General features: G+C 48.9%; 1 protein-coding gene across 8 annotated transcripts; it reads left to right on the top strand.

The window, feature by feature from the left end:
• Nucleotides 1-168: 168 nt before the first annotated feature.
• LOC141999604 (uncharacterized) lies at nt 169-24,036 on the top strand. 8 transcript variants are annotated; one of them, XM_074973220.1, is made up of 6 exons: nt 169-264; nt 1,131-1,291; nt 4,920-5,119; nt 7,340-7,466; nt 14,466-14,585; nt 18,384-24,036. In XM_074973220.1, exons 3-6 carry the CDS (start codon nt 5,087-5,089, stop codon nt 20,210-20,212), a joined length of 2,109 nt encoding a protein of 702 aa, XP_074829321.1. In that variant the 5' UTR covers nt 169-264; nt 1,131-1,291; nt 4,920-5,086; the 3' UTR covers nt 20,213-24,036. The 8 variants fall into 8 exon arrangements, with proteins under 8 accessions (XP_074829321.1, XP_074829320.1, XP_074829325.1 ...); XM_074973226.1 differs by lacking the exons at nt 169-264; nt 1,131-1,291; nt 4,920-5,119 and adding exons at nt 11,909-12,006; nt 12,485-12,606 and having other exon boundaries at nt 7,390-7,466; XM_074973219.1 differs by lacking the exons at nt 169-264; nt 4,920-5,119 and having other exon boundaries at nt 883-1,291.
• The last annotated feature ends 3,090 nt before the right edge of the window (nt 24,037-27,126 follow it).

The following is a 27,126-nucleotide window of genomic DNA, read 5'->3' as shown; positions in this document are numbered from 1 at the left end:
AGGGGAGGGGGTGGGGTGAGGTGAGGTGAGGTGGGAGTCCCGGGGAGGGGAGGGGGTGGGGTGGGGTGAGGTGAGGTGGGAGTCCTGGGGAGGGGAGGGGGTGGGGTGAGGTGAGGTGGGAGTCCCGGGGAGGGGAGGGGGTGGGGTGAGGTGAGGTGGGAGTCCCCTGGAGCTCATTAGGCCCTAATTGCAGCTCTGTTGCTGAAAATGCGAGCGTGTGAGGCTAGCCCAGGTCCCTGCCGGACGGGCCGGACGTTCCCCAGGGTCAGTGAACAGGTCCCCGTTGAGACAGCAGGGAGGGATGAGCACAGGGTGGGAGACAGGGAGCCTGGAGATGCAATACTATCTCTGCACCAGGTCCCCGTGTGGCCTGGGCAAGCCACTGTCTGCCTGCCTCAGTTTCCCCAGCTGTTTACAGTGGGGACAGTAATACCTGATGGACAATTGTCTTGCTGCGATAAATTGGTTAATGTTTGCATCATACTTTGAACATATGTATCTGATTAGTTAGGGGCATAAGCAGCTGGTGAAAGTGTTCTGGGGGTGGACTGAGCCCACCCTGCATTCACTGCGTAGCCGTGGCTCCTATCCCTGCTCCTGCCTGTTGGCTCTTGCTGCTTGCAGATTTGGAGGAGCCCACCACAGTATCACTTGAGGGGCATGTCTATGCACAAGTGGAGCTACCCCCCCTGCGATCCCCTTCATGGGCTGGGCACTGCTGGATGCAGGGCCTTAGCATCTCTCCCTTCCTCCAGAACTTCTCCCATTGCTTCCCATCCGCTCCGGATCCCCAGCTACCCTCTCCCCCCACCCACTCAGGGTCCCCCTCTTCCCTCAGGCCTCCCCACCCACTTCCCGTCAGGATCTCCCGTTGCTGCACATGGTGCTGGGCTGTTTGCTCTTTATATTGGTTAAAGCTGCTGCCATATCCGCTATCACAGGGTATTCGAGCAGCCTATCTTATTCTCTCACATTTTGTGCCTGTGAAATTCCTGTTCCTTTTCTGTAAATTAAGATAGTTTACCGTCAAGAGACGGACGTAGGCAAACAGTTTGATGGCTTGTTCCAGTGTTGCACAGAAATGCTGCTCGCCTACAGTCACTTATCCTTTGTTTGTGTTTTCCTGCAAGGTGAGCAAGGGGCAGGCAGCCCCAGCTCAGCAGGTGGGGGGAACTTGTCACAGGCAGGAAGAGACCTGGATTCCGCACTGGCTGGCAAGCTACAGCTGAGAAACGAGCCCTTTGTCAGAGGAACATCAGGAAGGGAAATGGCTGCAGATGGCTCTGTTCAGGTAGGACTCCATCATGGCACCTCATGGGCTCTATGCCTGTGGGTAAAAGATACAGTGAAAATTCTAGCATAGCCTGTGGTTCTCAAATGCTGTAACGTGATCAAAACCAGTGATAATGGTAAAGATTATTAACTGTAATTAACAGGAGCGCCTTGGACCCAGTCACGGATCTCGGACCTGTTGTGCTAGGTGCTGTACACAGACAACATTCCACAGAGAGCCCACAATTCGAATGTCAGGCCACAACAGGTAGACAAAACAGACAGACAAGCTGGGAGGATGAGCTAAAACTAAGGCTAACAGAATTTAGCAGAAATGCAGAAATCACAGCTTGCCACTTGCCATCCACAGCCAGGCTATAGTGATCTGTTGGCATCATGAGAAAATTAGGCTTTAAGGAGGGACATAGAGGAGCCTAAGTGGAAGCTTGATGAATTTTGACTTTAATCAACATTATATTTAATGAAACACTTTTCATGCCAAAGTCTAGACACTTTGTATTGTGTCTGATCAGAGTCAGAATAAAACCATTGGTTTGTACTACATAGAAATCATTGGAAACAAAGGCCTGGAACCAGCAGTGGTGTTCAAAGGAGCAGGCCTTTTCTAGACAAAAATAATAGAGGGCAAGTAGCCGACACTGGAAACGATGAAAAGAACAATTTACTTCACTATTTCCAGGTTGAGGGGAACAAACCAATCTCTAGTATCCCAGAAATGCAGAAAGACAAAGACATCCAGAATATCCCAAAACTTTCAAAATGGAAGGTTCATCACTAATGGATTCTATCTTATCTTACATGGCTGCCATTATCATGGTATCTGAGCACCTCAGAATCTTTAAGTCCATCCGATCACATAGAGGTGTTGTAAGGGAAGTGCTGTTATTTGAAGGGGGCACAGGAATAAAGGCAGAGAGACTAAAACTATCTCTACACTTAAAATGCTACAGTGGCACAGCTGCGGCTGCACCGCTGTAGAGCTAAAGTGTAGACACTTGCTGTAGCAATGGGAGGGGTTCTCCAGTTGTGGGAGTTGATCCACCTCCCCGAGAGGCGATTGCTAGGTCGACGGAATAATTCCTCTCGACCTAGCGCTGTGTACACCTGGCGTTTGGCCTGGTCTACTCTAAAAAATTAGGTTGACCCAGCTACATTGCTAAGGGGTGTGAAAAATATCCCCCCCCCACCCCCCGAGCCACATAGTTAAGCAGACCTAACCCCCAGTGTAGACTGCTCTAGGTTGATGGAAGAATTCTTCCATCAACCTAACTATCCCCTCTCTTTGGGAGTTGGATTACCTTCGCCAATGGGAGGAAACCCTCTGTCGAAGTAGGGAGTGTCTACACTGAAGTGCTACAGCGGCACAGTTGCAGTGTTTCAAGGGTAGACAAGCCCTAAAGTTGCCATAGCTCTGTCTCCCTGGGGTGTGGATTTTTCACACCCCTGAGCGCCATAGCTAGGCAGATATAGGTTTTCAGTGTAGACCAGCCCTAAGTGACTTGCCCAGTGTCACACACGGTCTTTGGCAGACAGGGAATTGAACCCAGTCTCTTGTCCTTGACCATGAGGTTACCCTTCTACTCTAGCTCCTCTAAAATAATCTAATTGCTCTGATTGGCCAGGGCTCTTTTATTCATCTTCCCTTTCATGGGTGGCAGGTATTACAGGCCAGGGGAGCCCATGCTCCACGCCCAGGCTCCCTCCTGCCTTCTGCTCTTCCCCCGTAGCCTGGGCTCCAGGGGGGCCAGGGCTGGGGGACCAGCAGCTGCGGTGGGGGCGTCTCTGGGCTCGGCAGGGGAGGGAGGGCAGAAGGGGTGGGGCGCCCCTGGGGCAGAAGGGGTGGGGCTGGGGGCCTGTTTCCCCAAGCCGGTGGTTCACATGCTGCCCATATTCCCTTTCCTGGTTCAGAAGGCGATGGGAACATAGAAGACATTCAAGAAATCTGTCTTCCATAGCTATGAAGTGATTTCAATCGCTTATCAGTGCTAGACCCAAAACCGCATCTTGAAGAGAATCGCGTGAGTGAAGAGTGAATTCTAACCCTGCAACCAAATTCAACAGTCCTCTCCCCTGCTAAGTCTTTTCCTACAAACTGTGACATTTGGTTCATGTTGCCCTATCTAACTGGGCTTAGTACTGAGCTTACATTTCTTCCATATTATTTATTATCTATATTGTGGGAGTGCTTAGGAGCCTCTCTCATGGACCAGGAGCCCATTGTGCTAGGTGCTGTACAAACAGTCCTGCCTCTCTAACACAACTACTGGTATAGCCGAATGCCAGTTCTGTTACAGGTAAGGTCAAGCAATGCTTTGGGTTTGAAGAGGAACAATTCTAAGTGTTCCAGATTCCATATATTGCCTGGAATTGTCTTAATAAGCCCTGTGGGACTGCTGGGCAGTGTTAATGCCACTTTTGGGGTATTTGAGCAAGGGGATAGAGCCCCCTTACAATGAGCATTTTACGAATTTCTCGTTCTAACTCTTTTTCTGTGTCACGTCTGCGGCTCAGACTACGGCTTTGATCCTCTCCATACTGACCCCCCTCGCTCAGTTCCCCTTAGATAGTATATGGCCCCTGCTGCCCCTGCCAGGAAGCACTACTAAAAACATTACTAGAGGTAAAGTTTGTAACTTCGGGTTGCCGTGTATCCGACTGTGGCACCTAAGAGAGTGAACACACATGCAGACAGGCTCAGGCTCTGCAGAGGCAAGAGGATTTCCAGGCAGTCTGTTGTCACTGTAATTTGGTGGCTCAGGATGACACAATGTGGTTGCTCAATCTGAGCTGCACCCACACGCTGGGAATTCGTGCCCTTCCCTTGGCTATTTTCAGAGAATGTGGCCTGGTCTATGGCACTCGGGGATATGAAAAATCCACACCCCTGCTCGGTGTAGCTAAGCCCCCCTAAGTCCCCAGGCAGGGCGAGGCCGACAGAAGAATTCTAGCCACCAACTCTTAGCCCTCCGGTCGGCATGGGTAGCATCTCCACTGAAGCATTTTAAGTGTAGAAAAGCCCTGTGTCCTGTGCATGATCCTTGCTCTCTGCCCACATTCTGGAGCGGCTCCCTTTGGAAATTTTGCCCAGAGACCAAAAGTTCTGGTTTATGCCTCCCATTCACAGCCCCATCTCTTTAGGCAGTGTCCGTTGTCCCGGCTCATAGGGGGCTGGTCCTCACAAAAATGTGGAAGGAGGAGGGGGTCATAACTGCGAACTCCCTGCTGCCCTCCACAGTGTGAGAGCCAAGGTCTATGGAGGTCGTGCTACTTGAAGGGTATGTGTGTGGAGCGGGGAGGGGGAACAAACAGGGGCAGTAGACCTCTCCCTGCCCCAAATGTGTGAGCAGACAGTAAATGCCCAAGGAAATGGGGAGGGACCAGCCACTGAGATGAATGGAGTGGTTCACTCCTCTCAGAGTTATTGTTTCAAGCTGTATTCACATCCATTGGGTTTTCTCATTCAACTGAGAACATCATATTAAAATGAATGGGCCACTTCACACACCTCTGAGCCTCCTGGAGTACCGCCTCTTCTCCACACACTAGGCCCAGATTTGGGGTAGGGACTGTCTTCATTCCCTGCCTCCAGCAGGTACACACTCTCCAGGTCTATCCCCCCCCTTCAGAAAGATCACCACTGACTCCATGCTGGTCCCTGCCCTGCTCCTGCACCCTCTCCCCAGCTCCTCAACCTGGAGGGTCCATGCTGACATCTGCCTCTCGAAGTGGAGGAGGGAGAACCAGGCTGTGATGGCCAGGCTGACAGGAGAGCTGATGCAAGATCTGTGAAGGGATGAACATGCAGCCTGTCCGTTCTGTGGCCGAGGTAATTCTTGCCAAGGAGCTAGAGCCGTGGAGGATGAAAGCTGGGCTGAGGAACACGTGGGTGCTGAGAAATAATTTAAAAACAAACAAGGAAAGCAAATGCCCCAAAACTTGGTTAAAGCAGAGTTAAGGTTGTCCATTGGTGCCTTATGCCCTGAACGGGGAGAGTAGCTAAATGTAAACCTCTGAAAACCAGAACATGAAGGGATAAAGTACATGCCACCCCCACAATGCAACCTTAACCCTGCCCTCTGAGCAATGCCCCAACATGCCAGTAACATGTACTAGCACGCTACCCACATAGATGCTCCAGAACCTCCTGAGGACAGAGCACACACATGAGCGCTGCAGGACAGAGTCTAACACCTCTTTGCTCAGGTAAAACTCGGGTTTAGTCAGGTGTAGCAAACAGGAACTACCTGCACCTGCTGTACGTTCAAACACGGAGCCTGCCCCACACAGGTCACTCCAGACCTGCCACTCCTTTCACCCTTCTGAGGCATTGGTCTCACTCAGCCCCAGCAGCCACCACCAAACTGCTGGCGGTCCCCATGGCAAGAAGATGCCCTGGTGCATGTTTATGGACACGACTTACAAAATTCAGCACTGAAATGAGGCCTGGATCCCTCAAGGCGCATGGGCACATCTCCTCATATCACAGGAACAGCTTTGCCAAGCTGCTCCACGTATTCCCTCCACCATTCAGTGCAGCTGCACCTAAGCCAGCAAATGCAGCTGCAGGGCATGCAGAGAAACGCTGGAATTCCAGTCTGTGGAGCACACCACAAACAATGACTTGTTCTCGTAGCCCTTTCTCCTATCTGCTTTTTGTTGGTTCATAGACACCAGCGCCAGAAGGAACTTAGACCATCTAGTCTGACCTCCTGTATGGCGCAGCCAGAGCATTTCATCCAGTTATGCCTGTACTGAGCCTCATACCAGACACCCTTCATCCGGCCTGATTTTTAACATTGCCAGCATGCAGTCCCTCATTGCTGATCAACTGTTGAGCTGCAGCCTCCTGTGGCTCAGGGACTGGGGGTGGGAGCATCTTATCACCCTGCTCCTCAGGTAGGTTTTGTGGAGCCACAGCTCTCACTTCCCATCTAGCTGTGGGCGCTGGGTGCAGAGCCACAGGCCCTTGCCATGCAGGGTGACGGCTGATCCTGCTTCAGAGGAGAGAGTGAGTCTACAGCCCCTCTAGCATCCACGTGAAGGTGGTTGAGGCATTGTCATGAACCGGGGCGTGGGTGGTCAGGCCTTGTGGTGCGAGCTGGAGTCAGTGGCCAGGAATAGTGCAGAAGCCAGAGCCAGGAACTGAGCAGGGGTGGAACGAACTGGGTAGGGCAGGAACAAGGCAGGAGCCAGGCTGGGCTCAAGCCTGGGAGCAGGGCAGGCAGGAGCAAGACCACAGCTGCAGACATGTGCCTCATGGAGTAGCCAGAGATCTGCTCTTGGGCCTAAGAGCTGGCCAAAGAAGTCAGCAAGCCTGTCAGATGACCCTGCTGTGGCTCCGCTGTGCTCATCGGCTGCTCAGAGCACAGTTGTAAGTCCTCAGTCGTAGCTGGTATGGGGGGCAGGGGAGAAGGCCCGCAGGCTCAGGAGGATCCAGGCTTGGAGAGGAGCTGGGCGGGGGACGGACGGACACACTGGTTCAGAGTGGTCATAATGGGGAACAGGCTTGGAGGAGCCTTGGAGAGGGAAGGAGGATGTGGCTTACGAGAGAGAGCAGGTGTGTTTGGTGGGGAGAGGGAGGTGGAGCTGGCAGTGCAGGGAGGCTTTTAAAGGCTCATTGGTGATGGGGCTGTGGAGAAGCAGGAAATGTGCACTCCTGGGGGTGCTCAGTAAAGAAATGGACGTCCCTCATCGTGCCCCTCATTTCACAGTGCATTGTCCCTCATCCTGAGGGTCACGTGTCCCTCATTTTGAGAGGGGTGGTGGCAACTAGTGCTGCCTTGTTGGGGAGTCTCTACTGTGAGAATGGCAAAGCTACTACTCACCATCCCAGCATCCCTTTGGGAATTGATTTTCTTCCATCAGAGCCCCGTGGGGACAAGGGAGAGCAGTGAGTGTGGGATTCACCTTGGATGCACCAGCTGGAGTGTGTGCTATCAGTGTGAGTTACACACAGGAAAAGGTTCCCCTGCCGGGACCCAGGGCTGCCGCTGTCAGGATGTGACTGAAGCAAACCTTGCTGATCATGGTTTATTTGTCATTTCAGGCCCTGGTCACATTTGATGATGTTGCCATCTATTTCTGTAAGGAGGAATGGGAGAAGCTAGCGGAATGGCAGAAGGAGCTCTACAGGGACGTTATGAGGGACAACTATGAGACATTGATCTTCCTGGGTAAAGAAAATTTTTCTTTGCCAGCTCTCACTCAGATTCAGTTCATGGTTATTTCCATGTGCCATTGATTTTTTTGTGGTCCACAGTGGAGGGTTGCACCACTGTAACTAAACCAGTTTCAAACTAGTACAAAAGCTGTGTGTAGACAAGTTCCATAGATTTCTCACATGTTCCCAAAATATAGCAGTAGCTGCAATATCTCTATTGACAGCATCTTCCAGTTGCAAATAAGTATTATATACTTCTTCACATTTAACTATGCATATAAGAAAAACTATACACTAAATATTGATTTAAAATCTGCTTCATTATGTATAACATGGAGTAATAGTTTTGAGAGGATTACAAGTTCCATTGTTAAGGGCAACTAACTACACATATTTTAAAATGCAAGAATATTTAAAACCCCACACAGGTAACCAGGAGAAGCAAAATATTTTATACCAGCACCAAGATTAACCCTCGTTCACCACCCTTTACTTCTTCATAATGCTTCATATATATAAGCACTGTTGTTATGTGTTGATTGATGAAAGTCTTAAACACTGAGACCAGGTTGCTGCTAAAATACACTTTCTAATAGATAAGAGAGATCGCCTGGATCCCTGGAGTTTTAGGAAAATGGACTAAAGTCAGACCTGCCAGCTCTGAAAACAGAGGTAGCTTCCTTTTGAAGAAGTAATTCTTTTCTTGCTCAACAAACCATCTCTGAATGATGACTAGAACCAAGTGAATGACTGGAATTTCTGTTCCACAGGAAACTGATATTTCAACATTTGTTTTCATCCCAAATCAGGGTTAAGATTTGTAATATCAACTGCATGGAACAAAAAAGTTCAACATTAAACATCTCCCTGTGGTGCTGCAGTGCCTCATGGGAGTTATAGTTCAGGTGCCTGATGGCCTCATTCTCCCCTATGGGCCAGTTTCCCTGGCTGGACTACATCTCCCATGATATACCTGTAGTCATCTATGACTCCCATGAAGCACAACGCTGCTTGGTCAGAGGGGAGGCCACATTGCATCATGGGAGATGTAGGCTGGCCATATCAGTCAGTACCATGGACAGTGAGATGTTGATTTGACACATTTTGTTCATGTGGTTAAGGAGTTAGCTTATAAATTGTGCAGATTTAAAACACAGAGCGCCCCTGCATTCTGTACAGGCTCCCCAAGAGACATCAAACAAAGAGGTCACCTACATGCTCCAAGCTCCATTCAGTAAAACCCTCTGAAAATGAGAAGAGTGTGTTCAGGTATGTAAATAGCTGAGTGACTCAATCCATGGGCTTTGAAGGAATTTTTAATGCTGCCTCACCATCCAAACTTCTGAGCTCACCCATGTCTCCAGTGAAGGGGACTGGAACAATGTGTACAGTGGGGGTGCTGAGAGCCATTGAACCAAACTGTAAACCCTGCATATGATGGAAACCACTTCACACCAGGGGGCGCAGGAGCCATAATTCCAACACCTAGGTACACACTGTATTCTGTACATCTCCTCTATGTTAGGGTCCTCATTAGCATTCAGTATTGATCAGCTACCCATGTCACCTTCAGTGAAGAAATGGTGTTGGTTTCATGTTAGTTACCATTTGGTGTGAAACGAATTATTAGTGTGCCTTAGTCCTGTTCCCAGTGGCTTTGGGTCTAGATCACAAACTCCATCACAGCAGGCAGTAAGACCTGAGCCAGCAAAGTGCTGTAAGGATATGATAGGACTAATCCCAGTGAAGTCAGTGGGATCACTCATGTGCTTACAATGAAACATGTTCTTGGAGTGCTTTACTAGACCAGGACTTAATTCCACAAGTTGTAAGTAGCCCCATCAGAAAGTCCAAGGACTAAACTGATAGGAAAACCAAACTGCTCTTCCTCCAGATTGTACACTCACAGTACAGTGAGGGGGAAAGCACATCCTGCCTATAAGCTATCCACTTTGGGAGCAATCAGAGGGCATCAGTCTCATGGTTACAAAAATTAATTTTTGCAGCCACCAAATTCCCTTAAAATGTCTAAGGGTACATCTACAGTACAAAATTATTTCAAAATTATTCTATTCAAATTTTTGGAAGCAATTTTATACATTCGGTCTTGTGTGTCTCCACTAAAGCGCGTGAATTCAGCGGAGTGCGTCCATAGTACCGAGGCTAGCATCGAATATCGGACCGGTGCGCTGTGGGTAGCTATCCCACAGTTCCCGCCGCCCATTGGAATTCTGGGTTAAACTCCCAGTGCATGACGGGGCAAAAACATTCTCGCGAGTGTTTCTGGGTGTGTGTCTTCAGCCACTCCTCCCTCCGTGAAAGCTACGGCAGACAATCGTTTCGTGCCTTTTTGGCGTGCAGACGCCATACTGCTGTCAGCAGACGGTGCACCGCTTCTCTCCTGGTACTGTGAATCCACCTCACATTTCCTCTTGTCTTTCTATATAATCTCTATAAGTATCTACTCTTCCTCATCGACTGCTGCCAACTCTGCTCAGCCATCGTGAACCAAGCAGCACAGTTTCCACTGCAGACTCTGCTCTCCCGCTCTTGCCACGCTACCAAGCTTCTCCATGTTGTCTGTCCTGGGCTCCCGCCGCCGTGAAAGCTACAGAAGACAACCATTTCCTGCCTTTTTTCGGCTATCGTGAACTGAACAGCAGCTCTTCCACTGCCACTCTGCTCTCCTATGTTTCGCACCCTTTTTCCAGGATTACCGGTGCAGGCGCCATAGCGCGGCAAGCATGGAGCCCACTCAGATCTCCACTGCAGTTTTGACCATTGTAAATACCTCGCGCATTATCCAGCAGTGTGTGCAGTACCTGCAAAACCGGACGAGGAAGCGACGACAGCGCGATTACTATACTGATGAGGGCATGGACATAGACGTTTCAAGAAGCACGGCATGTGGCGATTGGGAGATCATGGTGGCGTTGGGCCAGGTTCATGCTGTGGAATGCCGATTCTGGGCCCGGGAAACAAGCACAGACTGGTGGGACCGCATAGTGTTGCAGGTATGGGATGATTCCCAGTGGCTGCGAAGCTTTTATATGCGTAGGGCCATTTTCATGGAACTTTGTGACTTGCTGTCCCCTGCCCTGAAGCTCAAAGACACCGAAATGAAAGCAGCCATCACAGTTGAGAAGCGAGTGCCATAGCCCTGTGGAAGCTTGCAACACCTGGTCAGTCAGGAATCAATTTGGAGTGGGGAAATTTACTGTGGGGGCTGCTGTGCTGCAAGTAGCCAATGCAGTCATTGACCAGCTGCTATCAAGGGTAGTGACTTTGGGAAATGTGCAGACCATTGTGGATGCTTTAATGTGCTGGGGTTCCCTAACTGCGGTGGGGCGATAGACGGAACGCATATCCCTATCTTGGCCCCGGAACACCGGGGCGGCCAGTACATAAACCGCAAGGGGTACTTTTCCATGGTGCTGCAGGCGCTCGTGGATCACAAGGGACGTTTCACCAACATCAACGTGGGATGGCCAGGAAAGGTGCATGACACGCTCATCTTCAGGAACTCTGGTCTGTTTGAACAGCTGCAGGAAGGGACTTACTTCCCAGACCAGAATAACCATTGGGGGTGTTGAAATGCCTATAGTTATCCTTGGGGACCCAGCCTACCCATTAATGCCATGGCTCATGAAGCCGTACACAGGCACCCTGGACAGTAGTAAGGAGCAGTTCATCTATAGGCTGAGCAAGTGCAGAATGGTGGTAGAATGTGCTTTTGGGTGTTTGAAAGCGCGCTGGCGCAGTTTACTGACTTGGTTAGATCAGAAGATAGACTGAGGGAGGGGGGTGGGTATTGGGTTAGGGGGGTGGAGGAGGAGGGAAGCACAAGTCCAGAAACCAAATCAAAATTTCGGATATGCCAGTTTTCTGCTGTTTGTGCAATCCTCTGGGGTTGAGTGTGTGGGTCCCTGTAGCCTTCCCCCCCCCAGTGTTCTTGGGCGTCTACGTAAGGAGGCTATGGAACTTGGGGAGGAGAGAGGGCAGTTATACAGGGGCTGCAGGGGCAGTCTGTGGTCTTGCTGCCTTTCCCGCATTAGACCCACCATACAGTGGAGCATGTCAGTTTGCTCCCCCATGAGCTTGACCATAGCATCCTGCCTTCTCTCATCGCGTGCGTCCCTCCTCTCTTCGTATTCATGTAACGCTTTACGGGACTCCGCAATTGTTTGCCTCCATGCATTCAGCTGGGCCCTATCAGTGCGGGAGGACTGCATGAGCTCGGCAAACATGTCGTCCCGAGTTCATTTTTTCCGCCTTCTAATCTGGACCAGCCTCTGGGACGGAGTAGATAGGGGTCCTGTTGAAACATTTGCACCTGCAGGAGGAGAAAAAGGGAGGGTCATACTTTAAAAGATACATTTTAGAGAACAAAGGGGACACTGTTTCTCAGTGAAACAGGCAATTCATAGTACACAGCACATGTTCTTTCTGTACAAGGTCACATCTTGCCTCTTATACTGAAGTGCCTGCCACTTTGGTGCGAGTAAGCCATCACACGCAGCCGGGCAACAGAATTCAGCTTGCAGGCAGCCATGGTAAGCCCTAGGGGCATGCGGGGTTCTGCTTCTTCAGCATTCATTTCAATGCTTACAAACTGCCGGGCCCCCTTTCCCATAGCAAGCAAAGCCTGGTGGGTTTGCCATATAAAAGGAGGGCCTGCAAGCTCTCTGGGATGATCGCTTCATACAACACACATCCCCGAACCCACCACGTGGCTCCGATGAGGCTCTGAGCAGGGATGAGCCCTTTAAACTAAATGCGAACAGCCCAGTGCAGCTGGGTTTCCACCCACTGCATGGCCCCGATCAGGCTCTCATTCACCAGAAGTGCCCTCTCCAGGCTCATGGTCTGGGAGCCCGCCTTGGGAGTGGGGGAGGCTGTTGGCTCCAGCATTAAGAATAGGTCCTGGCTGGGGGGAAAACACATTCCCCACTTGCCGCCTGTGCACTGTCCTCCTCCTCCTTGTCCTCCAATAACTCATCCTCCTCACTCTGTGCAACTCCCCCATTGCAGGTGTCCATGGACAGTGGTGGGGTAGTGGTGGCATCACCCCCCATAACTGGATGCAGCTCATGGTAGAAGCAGCATGTATGGAGCTGTGACCCAGAGCGCCCGTTCACCTCCCTGGCTTTTTGGTACGCCTGAGCTTGCCTGAGCTCCTTGATTTTTGTACGACACTGCTCTGTGTCCCTGGAGTAGGCTCTTTCCGTCATGGCCCAGGAGACTTTAGCGTATGTATTTGTGTTTCTTTTTTTGGAACGTAGTTCTGCCATAACAGATTCGTCTCCCCAACGTGCGATGAGATCCAGTACCTCCCGTTTAGACCATGCAGGAGCTCACCTGCGAATCCGGGACTGCGTGGTCTCCTGTGATGGTGGACTGTGCTGATGGTCACCTGTGCTGATGGTGACTGTAGCGGGGTAGACACCCACTCCTGCCCTGAGGGGCTTAGAACAGCCCCAGACAGGGCTGTGGCTGGGGACAAGAAGCCTGGGCTGATTGGGGAAGGCAGCAACAGCTGGGGCCATACCCCAATCAGGCCCAGCTGGCCCCTATAAGAGGCTGCAAGCCAGGAGTCCAAACAGACTCTCTCTGTAGAGAGACAAAGACCTGGCTGCTGGGGAGCCTAACCAAGTGCCTAGAGTGGAGCAGAGCTGGGGGAAGGCCAGGGGAGCTGGGGAGCTCCGGCCTGGAAACCCCCCAGGCTGCGGACTAGTTGAAGGCCAGTTACGTATTGGGGTTGCAGGGGCCAGCCCGCGGGTAGGCAGAGGCAGCAGGTCCAAACCCCCTTTGCCTGTGAGGGGTGGCTTATATACTGCAGTCAGCCCCAGTGAACAGGGGCTAGATAGTGGCTAGGCAGTAGCCAAAGACTGAGGTGAGGTGGGGATAGGGGGTGGGGAGACCCTGCAAGTGAGGGGTTACTGCCAGGGGGCAGCACCCCGGCGTAGAAGGGGCACCGGGTCCGGGAGGGACATGGGGGCCCGGCGTAAGCGGGATACCGGAATGCAGAGGACGCTCCAAGGCTGGAAGTAGAGCTAATTCCCCGGGCACCAGCAGGAGGCGCCACAGGGATGAGTCCCACATGCTTACAGTGACCAAACAGGAAATGAAATTCAAAAGTGCATCGGAGTTGAGTGTGTTGTCCACAGAGGTCACAAGGGAGCATTCTGGGATAGCTCCCGGAGGCCAATAATGTCAGATTGCATCCACGGTACCTGTAACCCGGAACTGCGATCTCGATTTTAGCTCTACTCCACTTGCCGAGGTGGAGTACAGAAATCGGATTAAAGAGCCCTTTAAATCGAAAAAAGCGGTTTGGTCGTGTGGATGGAATCAGTTTTATTTCAAATTAACTCAGCTAATTCCGAAATAACCACGTACTGTAGACCAGGCCTCGGATATCTGGTTGGAAAGTGTTCTGGTCTTTTCTTCCTGCAGAAAATGTAGATGAAAATGAAAAATAGGTTTTGTCAAAATATTCCATGGGGCTTTCCCCACCGAAAATCAACCCCCCAAAATATTTCTATTTGGAAAATGATGCTGCAGTGCCTTGGGAGTTGTAGTTCAAGTGTCCCATGCTCCATTTTGTTCTATAGGCTGTGGTCCCTGATGGGACTATATCTCCCACGATGCACAGTGGTGTCCTGTCTTGTTGAGGGGAGGTGGTGCACCGGGGTGGTCACGTTGCTGTGCTGCATAATGGGAGACAAAAGTCCTGCTGGGGAGCCCAGCCCGTAGAGGCGGACGGGAGCATGGGGCTCTGTGGCAGCTCTTCAGAATGGAAATATTTTGGTTTTAGACATTCAAGTTTTCACCTAAACAGTTTCTGCAGCAAGCAGACCTTTCTCACCAAAAAAAAGTGTTTAGTCAAAAACCCAATTTTCCCATCCCAAAAAGGTTCATTGGAAAAGTTTGTTTGTTTATTTTGTCCCCTAGAAAATACGAAATTCTTTATATTTGAAATGAGTTTTTTCTAATGTTCATTCTTCTCCAGTGCCAGGTCATGCAGCTACCAAACCTGCCCTTATCTGGCTGATAGAACAAGGGGAAGAGCCATGTGCCCAGACTTGCCAGGACTCAGGGGAAGGAGGCAGTTCTAGGTACATTTCCTCAGGTGAGTAACAGTTTACACTTTAACAGTTATTTGCATCTTTCAAAAGCTGCCTAGTAAAAAGTTGGCTGATTCTGGCTTGTCTGTTTCTGACTTGGTGTTTCCTCAAAAGAAGCCTTCACTGAAGTAAGGACTGACTGAAACTACTGGAGGACCAAAAGATTTGGCCTCGTTTTATCCTTTCATATTCCAATTTGCATACTAATAAAAATATGCATGTTAATTTTCACAGTAATAAAATTTGCCACACAGTTTCCATAGTAATGAAAATTTGCATATTTACTTGCATAGTAATACACTGTGCATTCTGATTTGCATAGTAATAAAATATTCATGCTAATGAACCCAAGTGACAAGCCCTGGATCTGAACTCCCCCATACCTTGAGGGTGTTTGCAATCTGAAGTTGGACTGGCTTGTGTGTGGTCTCCATCTTCAGAATGGGTTAAACGAAAACTCTGGATCCAAAAAGCTAACATGGCCCAATCCTGTTAACTTGCATATCTAGCTCCACGCTCTTCTCAGCCCTGTCAGGCCTGTATCATTGTCCTTACTTATACAGGCTAAGTAATTCTCTTCCCACCCCTCTTCCTAGTTACAGTATGGTTGAAGTGACTTGTCTGGCACCTAAGCTTAACGAGCAATATAATGCTCACTGTTCTTGTGAGATATCCCCAGAAGCCCAGAGGGACACTAATAAACGTAATGAGCTCATGGCCATCTTTTTGAAGAATGCCCACTGACTCTGGGTACCTGAATCTTGGTACAAGGCACCAGGTGCCTTAATTTCACGCTGAAAACCTCTGAAAAATCAGAAGAAAGATGTCTCCACTTGGGGATCCAGCAATTCAGGGACCCCAAATCAGTGGACACTTTTGACGAGGAGGCCATGTGTACCTGCACTTCTTTGCTGGACAGTGCATACAGAGGGTCCAGCAGTGAGGTTTATAGCACTAGGGACACCTCTCTAGTTCCTTTGTTTTCATGCTTGCGGTCACTAAAGATCAGTGATTTTCAGGAGCAGGGTCCTGACCAAAGACAATGTGCTGTGTGATGTGATTTTGGATTGGGAGGGTTCTCTAATGGCTTGGATTGCCTTTCTTTTCTCTTAGCTGTTCTCCAGCAAGGAGCACAAACATGCCTACTCCTCACTGAGAACAGCTGATTGTTGATGCAATCTGTATGAATTTTATATGAGCTCAGAGGAACCGCCTCCTTCAATTGCAGTTGTCCCACAATAACTGGTTTTCTGCATATAAAAGCCAGGGCAGGTGTTAGGAGGTAGCAAGCAGGGCAATTGCCAGGGACCCTATGCCAAAGGGGCCCCCATGAAGCCACATTGCTCAGGCTTTGGCTTCAGCCCTGGGTGGCGGGACTCAGGGCCGCGGTGTTCAGCCCCATGTGGTGAGGCTTCAGCTTTCTACCCTGGGCCCAAGCAAGTCTAACGCTGGCACTGCTTGGTGGATACCCTGAAACTTGCTCATGGCCCCCCGGGGGCCCCGGACCCCTGGTTGAGAACCACGGCCCTAGATAGCTCTCCATGTTGCATAGATAACAGCCCAGAAGAGAGCGGGGCAGGGAAAATGTGGGATAACCTTCTAATCAGCCAGATCAGTTAACTGGCTGATACTTGTCTGTCTGGGTATTTCAAAAGCTTCCCTCTTCCACAGGATTCCATTTGCAATTAATCTTCCTTAATCTGATGGTTGTAATATATATATATTAGTTCAGTTATTTATTCTATTGAACACTTGATTTCAGGATTTCTTATAAACAATAAAAAAGGTCCTACAAAAGAATAAACAAGTTATCCTGTAGCATATTCCAGTTTACAGAATATTTAGCACACATAAGAGAGATTTTTTGAGGATTAATCAAATACTCTATAAAGGAATCCTATTCATTTTCAATAAATGGCAACTAAATTCCAGCTGGTGCTTGTTCTTGCAAGATTGAGATTTAGGAACAATCAGTGTATGCTTGAGAGGTGTCAATTTTAAGTGTCGTCTGCTTGTACAAGACACACAAAACAGAGAAAACAAGTGGTCGTCTATGAACAGCAGTAGGATCATGATGCATTTATTAGATGGTTGTTTGGAATTCCAGATTCAAGTTCAGTAAATAGGCTGCTGAGATATTCTGTTGTAGATGATGGGCAGCATTTTCCAAGGAGCCCAAGTCCCATTTTCAGAAGTGATTTAGGACTAGATCCACAAAGGGACTTTGGCACCAAACTCCAGTGGCTTGGTGCCACAGCGATCCTCAGAACCCCTTTTTAGCTTCTGCCCAACCCTGCAAGCGCCCGTGTTTCTGCAGGTGAAGTTCCCTGGGGGCTAAGTTTTTGCTGGCGGACAGGCACAAGTCCAGGTAACTCCTGAGGCTGCCAAGCTGCTCAGCATCCTAGCTCATGTCCAAGCCCCTATAGGATTCTTTAGCTAGGTGTTTCTTGCCTGTGGGGCCCAATCCAGTAGGTGTTCTCGTAGCACAGCTAACCTGAACAAAGCCAGCCCAGAACACCCAAGTGCTAGTTAGGGCACTGGTCAGAGGTTTGCACCCAAGTTCATGTCCGTGCTCCAATTCCGGCAGAGTGGGGATTTGAAAATAGGTGTCATCTCCCAGGTGAGTGCCCCAACCGCTGGGTTACTGGCTATAATGGGGTGGGGTTCTCAGTCTGGCTGTTTGTGAGAAAGGGCTGCCTTGGCTTAGGCACTGAACTTCAGGAGAGGATTCGCAGTTGTGAATCCCAGTTCTAATGACCTTTGAGACCAAGCCCTCTCATCAGCATTTCCTACTGGTTAACTTAAGCAGCAAAACGCCCAGCTTGCTGTCTCCTGTAACTCGCATTCTTAGGTACCCGACTCTCGTGCCTTGTGTAGGGAGCCTGGACACCTAATCTGGGGCTGAGGATTCCAGTGGGCACCTCAGTCTTTTTGTGGATCTAGCCCTTAGGCCTAAGTCCCATTGACTTCAATGAGGTATGGGGCATGTCTACACTACAGTCTTAAATCGACCGAGGTTAGGTCGTTTTACAGCCACGGTGCTGTGCACCCTCACCAGGAGCACTTCTACAGATTGGAGAGGGACAGTGTGGGGGACTGAGCGCCAGGGGCACAGCTACCCCCCTCCCAGCTTTTGGGTCCCTGCTGGGAGTGGGGGGGAAGCCATTCAGGTCTTTTTGCCTCTGGTGGGGAGATTCATGCCCACAGTCTGGTTGGCTGCCATAGTCCTGGTGAGGAGCAGGGAACCAGGACCATGGGGGACAGCTGGGCTCCCAGTGGGGAGCCAGGGTGGCAGCCCAAGCCAGCAGCCTGGGTGGCTGCCGTGCTCTCGGCAGGGAGTGGGGAACTGGGACCACGGGGAGCAGCCCAGCCTGGAGTGGAGACTCCGCAGCAGCCCGGCTGGGGAGCCTGGAGCCAGCTTTCTTGTCAGTTTCATGGCTCCAGCAGAGACAGCCAACAGCCCATGTAAGTAATAGTGTCTACACAGACCCTGCTTTGCCCTAACTACACCGACATAAGTCCTACGCCTCTTGTGGAGGTGGATTTATGTCAGTGTAGTAGGGTACTTACATTGGCAGGAGCAAGGCTGTAGCGTAGACACTGACGTAATTAGGTCGACGTAAGCTGCCTTGTCGACCTAAGTCTGTAGTGCAGACCAAGCCTAAGGCTCTGGAGTATCTAAATCATTTCTGAAAACAGGACTTACCATAAATGTATTTATCTTAGGCATTTATGAAATAAGTTCAGTAGCCATTGAGCTGTGTGCATGCACTAATTCAGCTCTGGGTTCCCCTTTATTCCAGCCAATGAGCTTGTCTCAAGAAATAATGACAAGGAGTCTCCAGAGATGTTGGGCAAGCACAGGACCTCGCCACGAGCCAGAGCAAGTGCTTTCCCAGACTGCGGCGGGGGTGTGGGCAAGAGTCAGCCTGGGTCAGAAGGACAGCAGGGGAAGCCAGCAGGAAACCGAAGCTGTGGAGCGAATCGGTGTGGCAGAGGGTTCAGTGAAGTGGAAGATGCCGCTGCCTCCGCGAGAACCCCCCCAGAGCAGAGGCTGCACTGCTGCATGGAATACAATGAACACTCTCCTCACCCGTTGCATGTAACCTCTCACTTCAGAGCTCATGCTGGGGAGAAACCCCATAAGTGCCCCACCTGTGAGAAGGAATTCAGCCGGCGTGCACACCTTATTCAGCATCAGCAAGTGCACACGGGTGAGAGACCCTACAGCTGCCCCGAGTGCGGGAAGAGCTTCAGTCGGAGCTCAAAGCTTATGGAACACCAGAGACTCCACACGGGTGAGAGACCCTACAAATGCCCTGAGTGCCAGAAAAGCTTCAGCCAGAGCTCCAGACTGATCAAACACCAGAGAATTCACACGGGGGAGAGGCCCTTCAAGTGCACCAGGTGTGAGAAGAGCTTTGCAGAGAGCACGAGCATGCTGCAGCATTACAGAGTCCACACGGGAGAGAGGCCCTATACATGCAGCTACTGCCAGCAGAGCTTCAGCCGAGGCTCGCGGCTGGCGGAGCACCAGAGGGTCCACACTGGGAAAAAGCCCCATCAGTGCGGCGAGTGCGGGAAGAGCTTCGGGAACCGCTCAACCCTCACCACCCACTACAGGACCCACACGAGCGAGAGGCCTTTCACGTGCAGCGAGTGTGAGAAGAGCTTCAAGCAGGGCTCGGCGCTGATTGCGCATCGGAGGAGCCACACTGGAGAGAGGCCCTTTACATGCACAGAGTGTGGGAAAAGCTTTGCTCTGAGCTCACACCTGATCAAGCACCAGAGAATCCACACAGGGGAGCGACCCTTCCAGTGCCCAGAGTGTGAGAGGAGCTTCGTGCGGAACTCACACCTCACCGAGCATCGGCGGATCCACACAGGGGAGAGACCCTACCAGTGTCCTGAATGCAAGAGGAGCTTCCGCCGCAGCTCCCGGCTCATTGAGCACCAGAGGATCCACACAGGAGAGAGACCCTACAAATGTCCCCAGTGCGAGAAGAGCTTCAGCCGCAGCTCGGCCCTCAGCGATCACCGCCTCCGAGTCCACACGGAGCAGGGCGCTGTGGAGGAGGACAGCCCCTCTGATCAGCCGAATGCCCCCAGGAGCGACCCTGGAAGGGAAAAACGCTACCAGTGCGGCAAATGCGAGAGAAGCTTCTTTCGGAGATCCCATTTTGTTGAACATCGCAGAGTCCACACAGGAGAGAGGCCCTTTAAGTGTCCCGAGTGCAAGAGAGGCTTCCGCTCCAGCACAACCCTTACCAAACACTCCAGAACCCATACAGGGGAAAAGCCTTACAAGTGTTCTGCATGTGAGAAATGCTTTGTCCACTGCTCCAAGCTGATGGCGCATCAGAGGAGCCACACCGCAGAGAAACCCTTTAAATGCAATGAGTGCGAGAAAAGCTTCATTCAGAAGTCGGGTCTCATAGATCATCAAAGAATCCACACGGGAGAAAAACCTTATCGATGTCCCACCTGTGAGAAAAGCTTCAGCAGGAGCTCGACGCTCATTCAGCATCAGAAAATCCACATGACAGACAAACCCTATAAGTGTCCTGAGTGTGAGAGAGGCTTTAGACGACATGCGCATCTGAGAGAACATCAGAAAACCCACGCACCATAGGAACTGGCTGCATTTAATACAAAGAGCAAGCCGTTGAAGGCAGATGTGTTCCCGTGACCTCGGAAAGGCAGCGTTCGGGAAGTGCCATTGGCAGTATTTCTAGAGGGTGGAAGACTTGTTTCATGAAGAAAAAAGAATAATCGTATTTTGGGACAATTGGGAACGAACAAGGAAATTCCATGCAGAAAACTAGTGCTGTGGAACGTTGAGGTTGAGAAAACAAGCTGTCCGAAGCCAGGCAATGCAGAGTTAAGTGCGGTCCTCTTGTGCTTTACAAACAGGATTTCTCTTGATTATAAAAAGATTTGCCAATTAATGTAATTGATGATACAAACAAGAATTTCTTATGCAGCCCTACAGACAATATATTACAGTATAGCATAGCTGAGTCAAGAGGGTTGGCTAGATTTTTTTTAAGTCTCAGTGAGGTCTGCAAGACAAGTGAAGTTCAATGTTCAATGACTACGCAGTAGCAAATATTGTAAACTGACTGGCATGGAGTGTGAAGTGATCAGGTGTTTGAGGTTCTCAGTGGCAGGGGCATGAGAATGAAGCCCTTACTCCCACTGTGGTGAAACTCACTTCTCCGCAAAAGGCCAGCATCATGTACTCCCTATAAGGGCTTAAGTGGTACATAAGCCAGGCACAGGCCTTCTGCATGAAATGAATTTCCCCATCTGAAGACCCCTGACTCATGTGAGTAGTACGCCAATGTGAATATTTGCACAATTGGTTCCCGTAACAGGGTGGCAGTTCTCTTCTATTGGAACCCTGCAAAAAACCGTCTGAGTGGGTCCGGCTGACTCATTGTGCTGCTGCATGTCCTGTTAATTTCTACCAATGCTCTGGAGGCCTTCTGGGCACAGGGAATGAGAGTCTGGGATGCAGAAGGTCCTGCCAGGATTACGCAGCCTTGAGGAAAAAGCTCACACTGAGGTTATGTTTTATTGTTGCAGCTACTTGTTAAAAAAAAAATTGCCAAATGTTTTTGGATGGGAGATAACTTCATTTGGAAACAGACTTTCAGGGGAAATTTTGTTTTTTTTCTAAGTTTCTTTCTATACCTGAACCATCTCTCTGCAGCCATCAGGACTAGAAACTTTTTTTTAAAGGTGATAACTGAGAACCTCAGTTTATAACCTGATTCCAGCCATTGGGCTTTAGGAAAGGGACCAAATATTACAAGGCTTACCATCTGGCAAGACTGCTAGTCTCAGCTATGGGTGTTCAAAACATTTCCATCAAGAGTGGAATAGTGTTTGCTTTCCTTGAGCATTTTTTTTAAAACTGGAAAACTTTCAGTTTTTGGAAGCTTTCAGTCAAAAAAATAAGCAGTTTTTGACAAAGTCTAAGTTTTCTGGGGCAAAGTTACATAAAAGTGAAAAAAAATGATCAATTTTTCATGGCAAAAATCCCGTGAAAGAGCAGCCCGCTGCCTGGTGTGCGCCCTGGAGCCTGAGCCCACATAGCGAATTTCTTCTTCTCCCTGCCCCTGTCAGCAGCCTTTCTGGACACCTAGTGGTTCACCGCTTCCCACAAGTTAACCCTCCAGCGAGTTCACCCTTTCAGGTACCAAATCCCGAGTCAAAACCACAGTCTCAGGATCTGTGGGCCCCCTGCTTGGGCCCTCAGGACTTCCCCTGGGATTCTGAAAATAATGACAAATCTAACAGTGTTACCCAGCGTCTCCAGCCCCAGCACACTCACCACCTTAGTCCATTCCAGTCACTCAGTCCTCACTGCACCCTCTTTTGTGGCCACCACACCAAGAGTCTTCATCTCCTGCAGCCTCTGTTTACTTCTGGCCTAGTTTTCCTACCTCCTGCAACCACCTCGGTCACTTGGGCCTCTTTCCAAGGACTCATGCCTCTCAGCCGTTAGGGCCCACTGCTAGCAGCCTGGTCAGTGCCCTTCCTGGGTCCTCGTTCTTTCTGTCAGACCCAGGACTTCCTCCTGGCTTCCCCCTACCCGCTGTTGGGCTTCCTTCTTGATAATTTTGCCCTTCCCCAGGTGCAGCAACAGCAGGGCTAATTAAGGCCTTGTCTGCATCTTTAACCCATTCCTGAATCCTACTTCCCTTACATGGACTCCCTGGGAGCTGTGTGTGGGGGTGGGGGGGGGAATTGGCCCCACTCCCCCATTCCGGGCAGCACTAGTCCAAGATAGTACAGGAGGGTGACCCAGATGCTCATGTAGTCACTTTGAAGTGGATAGCTGCTGCAGCTCAGTGAGAGAAGGCATCCTAGAATATCATAGAATCATAGGACTGGAGAGGACCTCGAGAGGTCATCTAGTCCAGTCCCCTGCACTCATGGCAGGGTTAAGTATTATCTAGACCATCCCTGACAGGAGTTTGTCTAACTTGCTCTAAAAATCTCCAGTGATGGAGATTCCACAACCTCCCTAGGCAATTTATTCCGGTCCTTAACCACCCTGACAGTTAGGAAGTTTTTCCTAATGTCCAGCCTAAACCTCCCTTGCTGCAATTTAAGCCTATTGCTTCTTGTCCTGTTTTCAGAGGTTAAAGAAGACTATTTTTCTCCCTCCTCCTTGTAACAACCTTCTATGTACCTGAAAACTGTTATGTCCCCACTCAGTCTTCTCTTCTCGAGACTGAAAAAATTGTTTTTTTTTTTTAAATCTTCCCTCATAGGTCATGTTTTCTAGACCTTTAATAATTTTTGTTGTTCTTCTCTGGACTTACTCCAATTTGACCACATCTTTCCTGAAATGTGGAGCCCAGACCTGGACACAATACTCCAGCTGAGGCCTAATCAGCGCAGAGTAGAGCGGAAGAATTATTCTCATGTCTTGCTTACAACACTCCTGCTAATACATCCCAGAATGATGTTTGCTTTTTTTGCAACAGTGTTACACTGTTGACTCATATTTAGCTTGTGATCTACTATGATCCCCAGATCCCTTTCCCCAGTACTCCTTCCTAGGCAGTCATTTCCCATTTTGTATATGTGCAACTGATTGTTCCTTCCTAAGTGGAGTACTTCGCATTTGTCCTTACTGAATTTCCTATTCAGACCATTTCTCCAGTTTGGCCAACTCATTTTGAATTTTAATCCTATCCTCCAAAGCACTTGCAACCCCTCCCAGTTTGATATTGTCTGTAAACTTTATAAGTGTACTCTCCATGCTATTATCTAAATCATTGATGAAGATATTGAACAGAACCGGACCCAGAACTGATCCCTGTGGGACCCCATTTGATATGCCGTTCCAGCTTGACTGTGAACCACTGATAACTAGTCTCTGGGAGCGGTCTTCCACCTAGGTTGTATTTCCCTAGTTTGTTTATGAGAAGGTCATGCGAGATAGCATCAAAAGCCTTGCTAAAGTCAGGATATATCCATCTGGCCTCTTTGGTGATGGGATGCACAGGCTGCTTACCAGGCTTTGGATGAGCGCGAGGTCATAGAGCCTTTGGGAATTGGGACTAGGTTCAAAATATCTTAATCCCCACCCATCCCTTCCCCATCACGTGACCTTTCATTCCCGCTCACTGGGTTTATGTCAGTCACATGGCTCAGGTTGGTGGATTGTCTTTATCCAGGGCTGCTTTGCATAACACAAAAGGAATCCTGAGGCTGATTGGTTCCTTATTCAAAGGCCAATTTGATAGCAACATAAGAGTAAATGTTGAGAAATTAGGTCTGTCGATTAATTGCAGTTATTAACTCATGCAAGTAACTCAAAAAAATAAATCGCGATTAATCGCACTGTTAAACAATAGAATACCAGTTGAAATTTATTAAATATTTTTGGGTGTTCTTCTACATTTTCAAATATATTGATTTCAATTACAACACAGAATACAAAGCGTACACAGCTCACTTTATATTATTTTTGATTACAAATATCTGCACTGTAAAAATGATAAACAAAAGAAACAGTATTTTTCAATTCACCTCATACAAGCACTGTGGTGCAATCTCTTTATCGTGAAAGTGCAACTTACAAATGTAGGGTTTTTTGTTACATATTTAATTAACGCATTATTTTTTTAACAAGCGTCTTCAGCATGGAAGCATGTCCTCTGGAACGATGGCCGAAGCTCTGAAAGTTTAGGGCATCTGGCATGTAAATATCTTGCGATGGCAGCTACAACAGTGCCATGCGAACTCCTGTTCTCACTTTCAGGTGACATTGTAATTAAGAAGCGGGCAGCATTATCTCCAGTAAATATGAACAAACTTGTTTCTCTTAGGTTTCAGAGTAGCAGCCGTGTTAGTCTGTATCCGCAAAAAGAAAAGGAGGACTTGTGGCACCTTAGAGACAAACATTTGTTAGTCTCTAAGGTGCCACAAGTACTCCTTTTCTTTTTGTTTCTCTTAGTGATTGGATGAACAAGAAGTAGGACTGAGTGACTTGCAGACTCTAAAGTTTTACTTTGTTTTGTTTTTGAAGGCAGGGGGTTTTTTGTACATAATTCTACATTTGTATGTTCAACTTTCATGATAAAGAGATTGCACTTGTATTCGTTGAATTGAAAAATACTATTTTTTTACAGTGCAAATATTTGTAATCAAAAATAAATATAAAGTGAACACTGTACACTTTGTATTCTGTGTTGTAATGAAATATATTTGAAAATGTAGAAAACATCCAAAACTATTTAAATAAATGGTATTCTATTATTGTGTAACAGTATGATTAATCACAATTTATTTTTTTAATTACGTGATTAATCACGATTAATTTTGTTAATTGTTTGACAGCTCTATTCAAAATTCAGTGTCATAAAGGAAGGTGGGTTGCATTCAGGCAGCTGCCATCTCTCTGCAACACAAGAAGTTATAGGCCAGGTTTTTAAAGGTATTGAGATGCCTAACTGCCATTGAAATTGATGGGAACTAGGCACATAAGCACCTTTAAAAGTCTGGGCCCATATGCCTGCTGTTAGCTGCCAGTCCAGTTCACAAGCACTGACTGCTTTCCCCTAGGTACTCTTAGCACTGGGATCCTTAGATCTTGCCTGCACAAGAAAGGTGCTGCAGTTTAACTTAACCTGATTTTGTTAAATCAGGTACAGCTACAAATGCCTCTTAGGCCAAGGTAAAAGTGGCTCATTTGGGTTTAACTGTAACCTGTTCCCCGTTGACTTAAGCTAAACCAAAATAAGCTGCTGTTACTGAGTGTGTCCAGGGAGGGTTTTGCATTGATTTAACTAAATAGGCATAAAATCACATCCATAGGCCTTGTTTCCACCCAGACATAGTGCTGCGTCAGCCATAGCAGTATAGTTAAGGCGGTACACCTGCCCCTCACGTGGATGCAGTTAAACCAGTGTAAAGGTGCTTACAATGGTATAGCTTATTCCATACAGGAAGGGGAATAAATTATACTCTACTAAGGCTCTTTATACAGTATAACGCTCCACACTAGGTGTTCTACTGTAGAACTAGATTGGTAAGAAATCACCTCCCTCTCCCCACCTGGCATAGTTACAGCCGTACAAACACTGTGCATACAGACAGGTTTCAGAGTAGCAGCCGTGTTAATCTGTATCCGCAAAAAGAAAAGGAGGACTTGTGGCACCTTAGAGACTAACCAATTTATTTGAGCATAAGCTTTCGTGATGAAGTGAGCTGTAGCTCACGAGAGCTTATGCTCAAATAAATTTGTTAGTCTCTAAGGTGCCACAAGTCCTCCTTTTCTCACTGTGCATACAGCAGGTCTTAACTTAAGCTTCACTGCACCTTACTTGTGTTGATGAGCACTTAGTTTGGTGGCAGGACTGCAGGGGTTGTGAATTTGTTTTGCAGGGAGAGTCATTCCCATCTCAAACATGACTTTTTATCGCCATAGATGTGGGTCTCACAGCTTTAGTATATAGAGAGTGGAAATAACAACTGAAATGTATTTATAATCCTTTCCTCTCACTTGTATCCAGTCCCCTTGCATGTAAGTGTGATGGTTGTTTTGTTATAATGCTGTTTACTAAAGCATAAAATGCAATGTGCTCGCTCTGTTGTTTATCAGCATGGAATGGGCAGGTTCCTTCCCTACCAGCACAGAAGAGCAAGGTGCTTTGAGCACATCCCCGGATTACAGGCAACTATGCCAGACCATCCAGGGGGAAACAGCCATTGCCGTTCTTAGGGCACAGTACCAGCTATGGGACAAAGCTGGCCAGTTCAGAGCCTGACTATGACCAATGTACTATGTTGACCCCTCTAGAGTCACCACAGCCTCTTGCTCCGTCACCTACCGCAGACCCATTCATGCCCTTTTCTCCTGACCAACTTCCCAACCTCCTGGCCCCACACCCTTCTCCAGTGAGTAAGCCCAGCATTGCTCCGTTGGGTGCTGAGGACTAGCTCCACAAAGGGGCTCAGCGGTGTCAGGCCATGGGCGGCTCTGGGCACATGCACCACTAGACATAGAGGCGCCTGGGGACACCTGCCAACTACAGGCTTAGGTAGAAGCTGAGCAGGGGGGTTGAGGATCTCCGGCATGCCTAAGTCCCCTTTGTGGATCTAATCCTGAGCTCTTAGCATCATGGAAAACCACTCTGCTCCAGTCCTACGGCCCCTTTGGTAGGGTCTCTCTGCCACTGGCAGAGTTTAAATGATGGTGATGCTATTGCAAGCGGGTTAGTTTGGAACAAGTCTCCCTGGTCAGCTCCTACAGTCTGCCACTGATGGGTTCAATTTGCCTCCTGCAGAACTGTGCATGTTATTACGGGTGAATAGAAACTGATGCAACTAGGAGCCATTTTGTGGGGGATAAAAGATTTATTCTGGCCAAAGGTGTCACACAGCTTTAGTATTTGTGGGTCCTCTTGTTTTATGTTTTCTTTCCCCCACGCTCACACTGCTGCTGCAGTTTTATGCTGGCTTCAAACACTGCCCTGAGGGGCCTGCTTGACAAGTGTCTCTTAAAACATATCCCTACAAAAT

Source organism: Natator depressus, chromosome 15, assembly GCF_965152275.1.
Source record: "Natator depressus isolate rNatDep1 chromosome 15, rNatDep2.hap1, whole genome shotgun sequence".
Taxonomy (NCBI): domain Eukaryota; kingdom Metazoa; phylum Chordata; order Testudines; family Cheloniidae; genus Natator; species Natator depressus.
Note: the sequence above shows the minus strand (reverse complement) of the source record. Positions and strands in the feature narration are given on the sequence as shown.